General features: G+C 38.8%; 2 protein-coding genes across 2 annotated transcripts; both read left to right on the top strand.

Annotated features, from left to right (window-relative positions):
• The first annotated feature begins 204 nt into the window (after positions 1–204).
• LOC143861478 (UPF0481 protein At3g47200-like) lies at positions 205–4,120 on the top strand. The gene is made up of 5 exons (XM_077372405.1): positions 205–267; positions 374–637; positions 1,087–1,467; positions 3,883–3,936; positions 4,028–4,120. The coding sequence occupies exons 1-5, from the start codon at positions 205–207 to the stop codon at positions 4,118–4,120; spliced, it is 855 nt and encodes a 284-aa protein (XP_077228520.1).
• Positions 4,121–10,001: 5,881 nt separating this feature from the next.
• On the top strand, positions 10,002–12,269 carry LOC143862199 (strychnine-11-hydroxylase-like). Its single transcript, XM_077373211.1, has 2 exons — positions 10,002–10,961; positions 11,329–12,269. Exons 1-2 carry the CDS (start codon positions 10,080–10,082, stop codon positions 11,962–11,964), a joined length of 1,518 nt encoding a protein of 505 aa, XP_077229326.1. The 5' UTR covers positions 10,002–10,079; the 3' UTR covers positions 11,965–12,269.
• The last annotated feature ends 394 nt before the right edge of the window (positions 12,270–12,663 follow it).

The following is a 12,663-nucleotide window of genomic DNA, read 5'->3' as shown; positions in this document are numbered from 1 at the left end:
ATTTTAGAGGGACCTAAATGGGACCCTGACCTATGCTAGGAGTGATTTTGGGACATCATATTCACCTATTTAATTTTTTTTTTTTAAACGAAAGCAAGGGTTTAGGGTTCGGTCAAAATGGGGTGTCTACAGTAGTGAACAACAATCGATATACAGAGTACCCACTTGGGTCAAAGACCTCAACATTAAGGCGTATGAGCCGCGATGGGTCTCCTTAGGTCCGTACCATCACGGAATTCCAAAGTTGATGGCAATGGAAGAACACAAGTATAAAGCTCTCCATTACTTCCTCTACCAAACAAATGGTGATATTTGTAATTATGTGAAGCCATTTCATAAAATTGTGGACTATTTGATGGGTTCATATGAATAGCTCGACGACAAATGGAGGAGAGATAGAAGTAGATTCTTGCAACTCATGATCCTTGACGGAATTTTCTTGTTGGAAATCTTGCGCAAAATCCATGACTTAAACTATGGTCACTATGCTGGTAATGACCCCATTTTTAGCAGACATGGATTATTGAAAAACTTTAATGTTATAAAAGAAGACATGTTGATGATCGAAAACCAAGTGCCTCTGATGGTTCTTGCAACATTAGTTGCTACTGAAAGGGAGGTGACAGTAAATGATGAGGTGAGTCCTAGTCCAAACCACAACTGTTTTCTCTTTCATTCTTTTCCCCTTTGGCTTCTAGCAGCATTTCAATTTTAATTTAGATGTATGACCTCTTTTGATGGATACCTTTAAAAACTATTTGCACATAATATAAGATTAACTTGAAATAACTTTACTTGCAAATAACAACGGACGGATTCTAGTGATATCTAAAGCGGTCCTTGGTGTATATAAAACGAATCCTTTATAATTGTGTTCATAAATCAATCCTTGGCATTGGTCCTTAGTGACCCATTTTGTGATGATCGGTATTTAAAAAAATATGCTTTTTCATCACCCTTCACAAACATGGTAATCATTTAACAAAGATTTAATTTTTTTTTTCTTACCATTTTTTTGTGATGATAATATTATTACAATAAAAGATGTGTCTAGTTATTTACTCACATTCTAACTTCAAAATGCAGGTTATTCGTTACATAAATGATCTAGTGTTCCACTTCGTTGGAGAAACAAAATTTTCCCTTCAAGTAGACCAAAGCATAGAATTGAGATCCAACAGAGGTCTGCACTTGTTGGAGTTAACTTGGCGGCTGGTGAGTGGAGAACGATATGAAAGAGTTTTTGAAAGAGATTTAAGAGATTTCAATATGAAACCCGCTCCTGCGAGCTATCTTTCTGAAAATGCCCAAGTTGAGTTGAAGAAGAGTGAAACCAACAGCCTCAATGGAATTAGATTCGAAAATGGTGTCCTCATCCTCCCTATACTTCGAATCCGGTCTCCCACTGAATCAGTGCTTCTCAATCTTGTGGCCTTTGAACATCTTCATGCCGGCGCAAGCCATGAAGTGAGTTCCTTTATCGATTTCATGAGTCGTCTCATCATTTCGTAAGGGGACTCATCGTTGATCAGAAGTAGAAATGTCATGGAAACCATATGGAATGATGAGGAAGTCGCCATATTCATACAAAAGATTAGAAATGACATGGGATTCAACACTTGCTATAATGATAGGCTACATGACATGACTCTCACTTTGAATAAATATTACATCATGAGTATGGAGAAGAGTACGGAGAAGTGGAGGAGATGACTTCATGAGTGGGGTTCTAACCTGAAGTAGACTTACTTCCAAAATCCTTGGACTTGCATAGCTCTCCTTGCCGCAACTTTGCTTTTGGTCTGCACCCTTATTAAGCAATCACCGGATTACTATTTTTAAAGTGTAACCGAAATTGAAGTTAGCACGATGTTTTGGTCACCATCATGCATGCTTTTGAAGCTCGATTAACCCTCTTCTTCTGTCGAATCAACTTTGTTGAATTATGGGCTTGTTCATAAATTTCAGTTGTATGACTGCCATTACAATATTGGATGACATGTTAGATATGTTGTATGTAATAAAATCATTCTCTAAAATCAATTTGAGAGTGGTTATCATCAAATCCGGATACATGAAGGAGATGAAAGGAAAACTACATTAAAAAACAATGGAGGAACTTTATAAGTTGATGGTTATGCCATTTGGTTAGCCCTGAAGCATCAGTTACTTCAATGCATTAGATAAATCAGAAACTTAAGCATTCAAAAGTTTGTGGTGGTGTATTTTGACGGCATACTAGTGTATATTGCTTACCAAAGGCTCACTTGTGGCGCGCGCGCACACCCACACACACACAAGCTGTGTTGCATGGATTCTTTGCCCCCTATGTTCGAGGGATCGGGTCCCACAGACTGGCGACTCTGCTAGGGACCACCTAACTTCATTAATATTTCAAAGGATAACTCATTTGAATTTAGTTTAATTGGCTCATAAAAACTCTATCTTATTTCTTTCTATTGCTCTTTGCTAGATTGGTTTGTATGTTATGCTTTATTTTCTTATCACACTATACTGCAAACTAAATTTAACAAAACCTGAAGGCATCATAGATTGCGAAAACTTATTGCACACACATTTTCATTACTTGTATCCAATCCCTTGCATCTCACATACATGCACATCATATTTAGGAACCCGGAGTGTTATCTAGCATGGCTGACTCGTAGGTCATGATCCGGTACCTCTATGTTAGAGAAGTATTCCACCCTTCGCCTAGTACCTTTATGGTGCGTAAACGGATTCGTTGGTTCACGTACTGCTACTCTGGACACCGGTAGAGTATAACGAACACGGATTCGCGCTAAGAGAACTCTTAGCCTTACCCCTAGATTACCCCACACTTGCATATAGTACGAACACGCGTTCGTCACGTGTGTGAGCTTAGAGTAGGATATCCTACCTATTTGTGTCTAGATTAGGTCGCAGTCCATCTTCCAATGGCTACGATCGATTTTAGGTACACAAACAAAGTCATGAGTCGAGATCCTTTCTCCACTCCGTTAGATTAGGATTATGATGTGATGCCTTCAGGTAACACCAGATAAGATGCAAGAAGATTAAAAGCTTTTCCTTTGATATTAGAATATAAATCTCATCTTTTCCAAGATCTCATAAGTTAGTCTCTTCTTAATCTATCTCTCAAATCGATCTTGGGTGATCATGCTAAATAATATGATTATGATATCCTGATTTTTCTCTTAATGGCATAATCATACCTGTGTCCCACCATATCTGTTCCTATTCGATTCCATAATTTTCAGATTTTGGAAATTCCCTATCATTCAATCTTTAACTCAGTCCTGTCATTTCTAATCTCATGAAGTTCCTTGCCATTACTATTCTCAGTCTTAGGCAATTTCGAATTGCTTAACCTTTATCGCTAGCCTAAGACTAAGAAAACCTATTCCCTAGGATATCTAGTCTCCCTTGTATATTATCACTTTCATTCTCATTCATCCAATCTTCATCTTTGAGTCTTCTAGATCCCAGTCTATATGTGATCTTATAGGTCATGCGTCATGTATATTAGGGTATCCATAGAATGTTCCATTCATCTAGGATAGAGTTTTCATACTTGGTCATCTAGCCTAGGTCATCTCCTTTAATGTTCATTGCATCCCTATTCTACGGACAATTTCTTCTTACTCTAACGGCAACCATTTTTAAAATCATCTGCTAAGCCCTTCAGAGTTCATGTTGATAGTCCTTAAACTAGGGGCATTCCCCTGCACTGTTGTGTCATCATTATTATGTCTCGGTCATTAAGGATTCATCCTATCATCTCCATTACATGTTTACTCCATAATCATTTTCAGTCATTGAGAAGAAACACTCCTTGAATGTTAAGCTCATATACCATTTTTATTGTTTCCATGTCAGGATTGTCCACCACTGAGAATCCAGAAAAGATCCTTAGGTTTGAATCTATTCGCGGTTAGTGAGGAAGTTAATTTCCCATTTTCTTTGGAAGTGTCTCCACTCCCCTCTTTCCATACTCATGGCAAACTCTATGGAAAATTCACAGCTCTCTTACATCATGGAAGCCCTGACCCGGCTTGTCCAGCAGATGAAGGAATTGAAGGAAGAAAATCAATTCATCAAAGCCCAACTGACTTAGAAATTTGATCCAACCACTGTTTCTTCTAAGGGCAAAGGTCCTAGCTGCATATGAGTATTCTCAAAGTTTCATGGTTATGGGTTCTGAAGAACTGATTGCGAATCTTTCTAGACAAGTGGCCGCCCTAGCGCATGAGGTTCATCAAATCAAGCAGCAAATGCAGACGAATTATTCCCAACCTCAGGACTCCGAACACCAGGATGATAGAGCACAAAGTTTTGTTATATGGGATTCGGCTAGTCAAAGCTCAAAAGAACCTCTCATGCCTGTAACTCATGGACATGATCGGGGAGAATCATTCAAAAAAACCAAGAAGGGAATTCATCAACCTCCCAATCCCACGATCCGATGATCTGAAATGGTTGAGTATAAATAAGGGACAAGAAATTTTAGATTTGAGAAATTAGAGATTCGAGTTCTCCAAACCAGATCCGATAATTGAACTCAGTAGTAGTAGTAACAATAACAGTGATTCAGATGATGAAGGAAAATTTGACGTAGTGTTGCCAGATGGATTCCTCAATCACTTGCGGCCAGAAAAACTCATGAAATATTATCAGAATCAGAATCATCAACGCGCTGTGAATGCTGCAAGCTTGATCTCCACGGGTAAAGAAATCAAAGAGGCCGTGACACATGGGGCTTATAACAGAGGCAATTTTAATTCAAAAAATATCGAGGAGCCTACACCAACTCAGATTCCTGAAATAAGTAATGTATCAAGGACTAACCAGTCGCAAAACCCTATGGTATTCAATCAATCAATGGTTGCATGTCGACCACGGGTCCAGATAGAATTTACTCCTCTCTCTCTTCCACCATCTGAGATACTCAAGCAGTTGTGTCATGCCTCAAATCACACCGTGGGCATAGGACATGGCAGCGCCTTTTGGTGACAGCCTCATAAACACCGAAATACCAAATACTTGATTGGGCTGTCCCGCCATTTGTGGTCCTTGAACTGGCTGCTGCTGATGAGGCTGTTGACATTGCTAATTTGCTAATCCAATCATAGCCCTCATAAAATTTCTCAACTCAGTTCTCTCTTGCTCCATCTCATTTTGGGGCTGAGGTGCCTCAGGATTCACATTTGGTACTGGTCCTTCCTGATTCTGATTTCCTTGAATTACTTTCTCCTCTTGAGCTCCATCCTGAGGTCCATCATGAGCTCCATCCTAATTTCTTCCAACAATATCATCAAGAGTTCTTGTTCGACTTCCTTGTCCACGCTGTCCCCTGCGACCCACGATTCTATAAATCCAATAAAAGTTCAATTGGAATTTCCTAATATTGATAGCAATATTCAAACATTATACTTATATCTACAAACTAAAATATCCCATTTTGGAGCCATATCTATCTCTTAAGGTCTTTTCCCAAGCACATACTCTCTTGCTGCTTAGGCGTCCCCAAGTGCATTTAAGTTCATAACTGGGCTTTGGTCGTGTGACTGACTCATGTGTTATTTATGCATCCCCGAAACACACGAATCTACCAAACGCTGCCTAAGTGCTCCTTATCTAAATCCCCAAATCACATAATCAAAGTCTTTGGTGCAAATGTTCTACCTAGGACCTAAAGCCTAGGCTCTGATACCACTGCTCTGTCATACCCCAAACCCCACCCTCGGCGTAGGACATGGCAGCGCCGTACACCTGCAAGATAAATCCTACAAGCTACAAGGCTACAAAGCAATAATAGTAATAAATCCGGCATTCCATAACTTAAGGTATCAAGAGTCTCAAATAATGTGGACCCAAAATAGTCAAATGAAATCCCAACTCTCCCCCAAGCCAAAATAAAATACCATATTCTTTACAACTTATTCAAAGTACTCACTTCCTAAATAAATCAAATAAATTAAATTAAATCTCCAATCCGAATCCGGTCCAAAAGCTAAGCATCATGTTCCTCGTTCTCCTCACGAAGGTCAAGATCTGAAAATGTTATATAACCACTGTCAACTAAAAAGCTAAGTACACAATAAAATACTACTCTAAGTGTAGGTCTAAGCATACCATGGCTCAAAGGATAAACAAAGGGGTCAGAACTGTATACTGAATATCTCATAGGATGCACAACAAGTACTGGACAATAAAGAGTGAAAGAGAACTAATGGTATCAAGATAGTAACCAAAACCAAATTGGGGTCTAAGTATCAGAACAATAGTCTATGCCAGAATTCAAACAGAAATCAAATTCTGAAGGTGTCCAAAGTGTAGCTCCACTTCAAGATCATCGTCCTGGTCCAGAAGACATGCTATTGCTTACAACGACCATCCACGATGTTGGAACTAGTTCCTCCAAATTTAGATACCTATCGACAGAGCCAATTGTTTCACCCCCATATGGCAGGGTCCAGAAGTCACACGTACTACCCCCATGGATGGGTCCAGAATTTTCCAATTGATTTACCCCCATATGACAGGGTCCAGAAATTACCCAAGCCTCCATCAAATTGTTCAGATAAGAAATCTAAAGTCCAGAGCCCAGAACATATATTTTCCAGAGGTTCAGATAGCATATCAAGGTTTCATAAACAAACTAGAACAACCAAAGTAATGGCGGTAACAAAAGCAATATGAGTCCAAATAGGTGTTGTGTTTCATATGGTTCCAAAACAGGCAGGCTAGACCCGAGAAAGTTTCAGAAATTCAAGGCTAAAACACAGATACATAGTCTCAACAATAGTCTTGCTCAAACTTGGTAGGGTTTAAGAAACACCCAAAGTAGTACTTTATTACGTACCTCGATGATGGATATTCCTTCTCTAAACTTGTCGTATAGTTCAAAACCAAGGATCAAATTTCAAAATAAAACTTCGGAATTCCCAAGGTTCGGACACCCGAACCCCTACCTTTAGACGTCTGACGTTTGAACACCCTCCGGGTGTCCCCTTCAGACGTCTCTGAGTATTTCCACCTTTCGGGTTAAATTTTCCTTCATGTTCGAACGCCCAAGTCCTTCAGACATCCGAACACCCCTCTTCAGGCGTCCAATATTAGGCTGGGTTCCAGTTTGTGAATTTCCAGATTTCGTCCATTTTCGTAAAACTTTAACAATTCATATCTGTTTTGTTTGGAATTTGAATCGCGCAAGGGCAGATCTGTTTGACTCGTATCGACAAGGGGAATCCAACCAACCTAATTTCACGGTCCGAATTCCAACGAACGATAACCAGTAAAATAATTAAGCATCTAGGTCAAAGTCTCCAATTCTCAGAATTCAGATTTCTCAACAATTGATCTTGGGTTCGTTGGGATCATAGAACAATATCAATCCCAAGAAACTCAAGATCAGCCTTGGGATTCTTATTTCTAAGCCATATTAGTCACAAATCTCTTCTTTTACTTACCTAATTCTTGTTTTAGGGTTCTTAAACACCCAAATCTGTCATAAAACATAGATCTTACCTTGATTTGTGTATGGAATTTCCAAGGCGCGATCTTCTCTTCTTCTGTCTCACGAATCTCTTCTCTTGTGGCTGAACAAAACAATTAGGGTTCGTTTCAGCCATGGTTTTGAATTTCGGTTTCGGTACCGGTTTCGGACCCCAAGGAAATTTCAAAATTTCGGCCGAAATCCTGCGAAACAAAGAAAACACTATTTTATTCTATACAAAATTTTGGCTTAAATTTCTGAAATTTCGGTAAATTATTACAAGTTTACAAATTACAACCCACTTTCTTCTTTTATAATTTGACTGTGACACCAGTCACACCTCAACACTTACGTGTACAAACACTCCTCTTTATGAGAAATTACAAGTTTACAACCGACTCTCTCTTTTATAATCTGATGGTGACACCTCAAGACTTACGTCATGTAGAGATGCGTAACGTGGTGACACCTGAGTCAAGACTTACGTTATGTGTAGTTGTGTACAACACTCCTCTTTCTCAAGCTTCATTTCTCGCATAGAAAACAACGAGCCGGAAAAAATGGAGGAAGCAACCCGTGATGGAGAAAAAAATGACCGATGAGGAGAGAACCGTGCACGAGCAAAAGCGACCGGAAAAAACGAAATTTCGACCGAAATTTCGGATTTCGATCGAAATTTAAAACCATGGTTTCAGCTACATAATGATGTATTTATAGGTTTTCTTAAGAAGCCCTAATTAAAATGAAACTTTCCAAGACAAAAACCCCCCTTACTATGGTGGGGGACGAATTTTAATAAGAGGGGTAATTTCGGGTATTTACATGTTGTCATTATAGTTGTGGTACCATATGATATCCACGAGCTGCCGGCTTAGGCTCTGTTCTTTTGAGATTATGACAACAGATGGTGAGCTCCCAAACTGATTATTGGACTTAAGTTACATTAATTTTGACTCCAATAATCGGTTTGGGGGATCATCATCGGTTATCATAATGTCAAATGAACAGGGCCTTAATAGCAGTTGGGACGGTTCAATAAGGTCTATAGCATGTGTACATGTTTTGTTTTCATTTCATAATTATTTGTTGGTTGCATTATTATTATTTCTTATTTTTCTCGGAAAACTAGGGTTTTGATGTCTTGGTGATTGTACATCTATTTGCACATCGTGTCGATTCTTAGACATTTCTGCATTGTCTACTTATTCTATTTCCAATGCATTGGCCTCATGATTTTCTTTTGGCATGCCTTGACCTGCTGAGTGTTCCGTTGTTATCTAATTTTTCCAGATTCCGAGGTCTGACCTTGTGTGGGACTGGAGGGAGCATATGCACGGATTCGCTTAGACCTTCTGGTTTCAATTTTTGTTACTTTTCTTTATTTCAATTAGCAGCTTGGAATGAATAATAGATTCTAGATCGTATGGTAAAAAACATGAAAATTTACGCAGAGAGGAAAGAGAAATAGCCAATAGAGGGGCTACGACCTCCTTAATTCGTTCACTCATTCACTAACTCTGTCTCGTTACAGCCGAGTCCAGGGGTGATGCTAGAAATTTTGCACAAGGGGGCAAAAATTATAGTAATTTTTTATCTATCTTAATTTTAAGATAGAAAAGATTTCTATCTAAAATTTTGCACAAGGGGGTAAAAATTATAGTAAATTTTGCACAAAAAAGGGAGATAAAAATGGTAACATTAAAATTTTAAACTTGTTTTCTATCTTAGGGATGATCGGAAAGGGAGCATATTTTTTAAAAAGGGGTAAGTATAAAAAAATATTAAAAAATAAAGATATTTTTTTTTCCAAAAAATAAGGGGGACAATTGTCCCCGTTTCCTTACAAGTGGCATCACCCCTGGCCGAGTCCCATAAAAATAACAGCTAACAACAATGAAAACGGACAAACATGACATGGTAGAGATAACTACGAATACAGATAACCAATACTCTAACCAAGACAACTAAGTCAATGGATATAGCTGTGTGGGATAAGGATTCTGTAAAATAAGCTGGAAATTAGGGACGTGTGATAGAACCTTGTTATTGACTTTGATTGATTTCATGAGATGGCACCGAGTTGACCTCATAATTTAATTTGATCGTTTTCATGGGAGATTGAAGACCTACAATTTTGTTGGTTGGATAATTTATTTGTGAATATCATCAGTTACTGTTGGTATTAAAAGAAGTGTAAATTGCTCGAGATTCTAGCCTTGCAGGTGTGCAGCGCTGTCATGTGCCAGGCCGAGCCCTGTGACTCGAGCGTGACAATTTTACAGTTACAAAGTGGTTTAAAAGTTTTTTTCTAACCATTTTAAAGTCGCGTGTATATGTCCCTTGGATGCATCACTTTTTTTCTGGCACGTGTCCCTATTAGTTTTCGACCATAGAAGGTGGATCCAATACAGCCGATTTTCAGGACCACATGTTCATGTGATGCAAGTGGCTCCACCAAAACGTTGGCATCTTTAGTAGTCTATAAAAAGCCAAAAGTCACATTGCCAAACTAGTTGAAGTGAGCGGTCCTGTTTCTTATCTGAGGAGTCAGCCATTTCGAAATTTAGTTCAATCTCTCATGGCTCTCTATACTTTGTTTTCATGGCTTTCTTTGCTTCTGATAGTTATTCCTCTTTTGCTTATCCAACACAAAATCAAGTATGCAAAATCATCTAAGCTCCCTCCAGGTCCCCCTAGGATTCCCATTCTTGGCAACCTTCACCAGTTTGGTAAGGCCCCCCATCGCTCGCTATGGTTACTCTCTAGAATATATGGCCCCCTCATGTATCTTCAACTCGGTCGCATACCACTGGTAGTTGTTTCCTCTGCAACAATGGCAAGAGAGGTCATGAAGATTCATGATCTTGAATTTTGCAACAGGCCTTCATCCCTTGTCGCTGCTAAGAAACTCTCTTACAATTTCTTAGACCTATCTTTCGTTCCCTACGGGCAATACTGGAGGGAGATGCGGAAGATATCTGTTCTTGAACTCTTTAGCTCCAAGAGGGTCCAATCATTTGGGTTCGTAAGGAACTCAGAGGTTTCAAAAATGATTCAATCCATATCTCAATCCTCCTTTTCTTCTGTCAATTTGAGTGAGATGCTGCTTTCCCTCGCAAACAATGTGATTTCGCGGGCTGCTTTCGGCAAGAGCTACGAAGGAGGAGATGAACATGAGAAAGAAAGCTTTCATAGAATTATGGATGAAGCTCGCACTTTATTGGGTGGGTTTTTCATTGCCGACGTTTTGCCACAGATGTGGTGGATGGATGTTCTCACTGGGCTAAATGCCAGGCTTGAGAAGAATTTCATGGACTTGGATGCTTTCTACGAGCGGGTCATCGATGAACACCTTGATCCGAAAAGACCCAAACAAGATCAAGAAGACTTCGTTGATGTCTTGATACAAATCCAGCAGGATCTTCATCTTACAAGAGATCACATCAAGGGAGTTCTTATGGTATCTACCTTTTCCTCCCCTTGGCATAATTAACCTCTTATGAGATAAACATTGTTTTACAAACCATGGATTTTTCATTAACTTAGAAAGACGGATTTTCTAGCAATGACCTTGTCGAAGTTGACAACACTGAAAATCATCAATGCCTTTGTTCTCTTGCCTTCTCCTTTTCTCTTCTATTCGTTTTCTTTCGGTCTTTTTTAGCTTCTTCTTTTCTTTTTAGTTATATTGATTGACTTAGTGGAGCAGAATATTTGGTCAATTGCTCTGGAATTTAATGTTTTACTACTCAAATTTCAAAAGTGAATTTTTTTGCAACTAAAATCATTTCTAATTTTTTTTTTTTTTTTTTTTTTTTTTTGTGCAGAATGTTTTGATTGCCGGCACAGATACAAGTGCCGCTATGATGGTATGGGGAATGACAGAGCTCATGAGAAAGCCAATTGCAATGAAGAAAGTGCAGGATGAAGTGAGAAAGATTGTTGGAAGGAAAGAGAAGGTAGAAGAAAGTGATCTTCAGCATCTTCAATACCTCAAGTGTGTGGTAAAGGAGACTCTAAGATTGCACCCTCCGGGCCCACTACTTCTCCCGAGAGAAACAATGAAAAAATGTTGCATAGATGGATATGACATTCCAGCCCAAACTAGGGTTTTTGTCAATGCATTTGCAATTGGGAGAGATCCGAAATCTTGGGAAAGGCCAGAAGATTTCTTGCCAGAAAGATTCATGGATAGCTCCATTGATTACAAAGGGCAAGATTTCGAGTTAGTCCCTTTTGGAGCAGGTCGAAGGAGGTGCCCTGGTATGCATCTTGGAACAGTGATAGTGGAGCTTGCCCTTGCAAACCTTCTCTATTCTTTCAACTGGGAATTTCCTGCAGGGATGAAAATTGAAGAAATAGACATGAAGGAATCATTTGGAATAGTAGTGCTAAAGAAATCTGCTCTCCAGCTTGTGCCCATCAACTATAATAATTCAATTGATGGGCAAACAGAAGAATAATCTTTCTCTCCCTCTCTATAGAATAAGGAGAAAATATTGTGAAAATTAAGATGTTGAGATTGCTACTGTAAAATTAGACCTTCCACCATAACTGTAAAAGATGGAAGTACATCAAAATAAGAAAAACGGAGATGAATGAAAGTGCATAAATGAATAGTTGAGACCGTAATAACTGATAATGACAAGGTACTGGCTAAAAATAGTGTCTTCGGCAGAGAATACAACATTATTGGTGGACTTGCAATGGAGGATAAGCATTATGATAAAGTCTCCTGCAACATATAAGAGAGTTTTAGTATTTTGTGCGTGGATGTGTCTCTTTATATCTTCCATCTATATATTTAGATGATATTTTCACCCCCTGCATTACGCATTCGCCCCCTTATAACGTGAACAGGGTGCGACTTTAACGCTTTTTGACATAAAATCACGATAAAAGGGGGGCGAATGCTTACTAAAAGGAGGGGGGTGAAAATATCATCGCCCTTTATTTTCGGAAATTATAAATGACATGTATTGAGGTAAGTCGATTCGCTATTCCCCTCAAATTCTATCTTTTCAAGTGAAATGGTATGGATACAAATATATATTTAATCAAAATAAGTAAATCATATAATCCCATAGTTGGATCCGATTATTGAAGTTTTATCGCATTTTTTTCCTATGTAATAAAGCAAATTACCACTAAGATATTAACTC

This window comes from Tasmannia lanceolata, unplaced genomic scaffold (genome assembly GCF_043159265.1).
Source record: "Tasmannia lanceolata isolate RefF3 unplaced genomic scaffold, GAP_Taslan_0.1 ptg000037l, whole genome shotgun sequence".
NCBI classification, from domain to species: domain Eukaryota; kingdom Viridiplantae; phylum Streptophyta; class Magnoliopsida; order Canellales; family Winteraceae; genus Tasmannia; species Tasmannia lanceolata.
Note: the sequence above shows the minus strand (reverse complement) of the source record. Positions and strands in the feature narration are given on the sequence as shown.

Bases quoted from the DNA above. Each gene is read 5' to 3' on its own strand.
- LOC143861478 (XM_077372405.1), top strand. From the start codon at position 205: ATGGGTCTCCTTAGGTCCGTACCATCACGGAATTCCAAAGTTGATGGC. The intron at 268-373 runs GTATAAAGCTCT...TCATATGAATAG, and splicing joins ATGGCAATGGAAGAACACAA to CTCGACGACAAATGGAGGAG. The intron at 638-1,086 runs GTGAGTCCTAGT...TTCAAAATGCAG, and splicing joins AGGTGACAGTAAATGATGAG to GTTATTCGTTACATAAATGA.
- LOC143862199 (XM_077373211.1), top strand. From the start codon at position 10,080: ATGGCTCTCTATACTTTGTTTTCATGGCTTTCTTTGCTTCTGATAGTT. The intron at 10,962-11,328 runs GTATCTACCTTT...TTTTTTGTGCAG, and splicing joins ACATCAAGGGAGTTCTTATG to AATGTTTTGATTGCCGGCAC.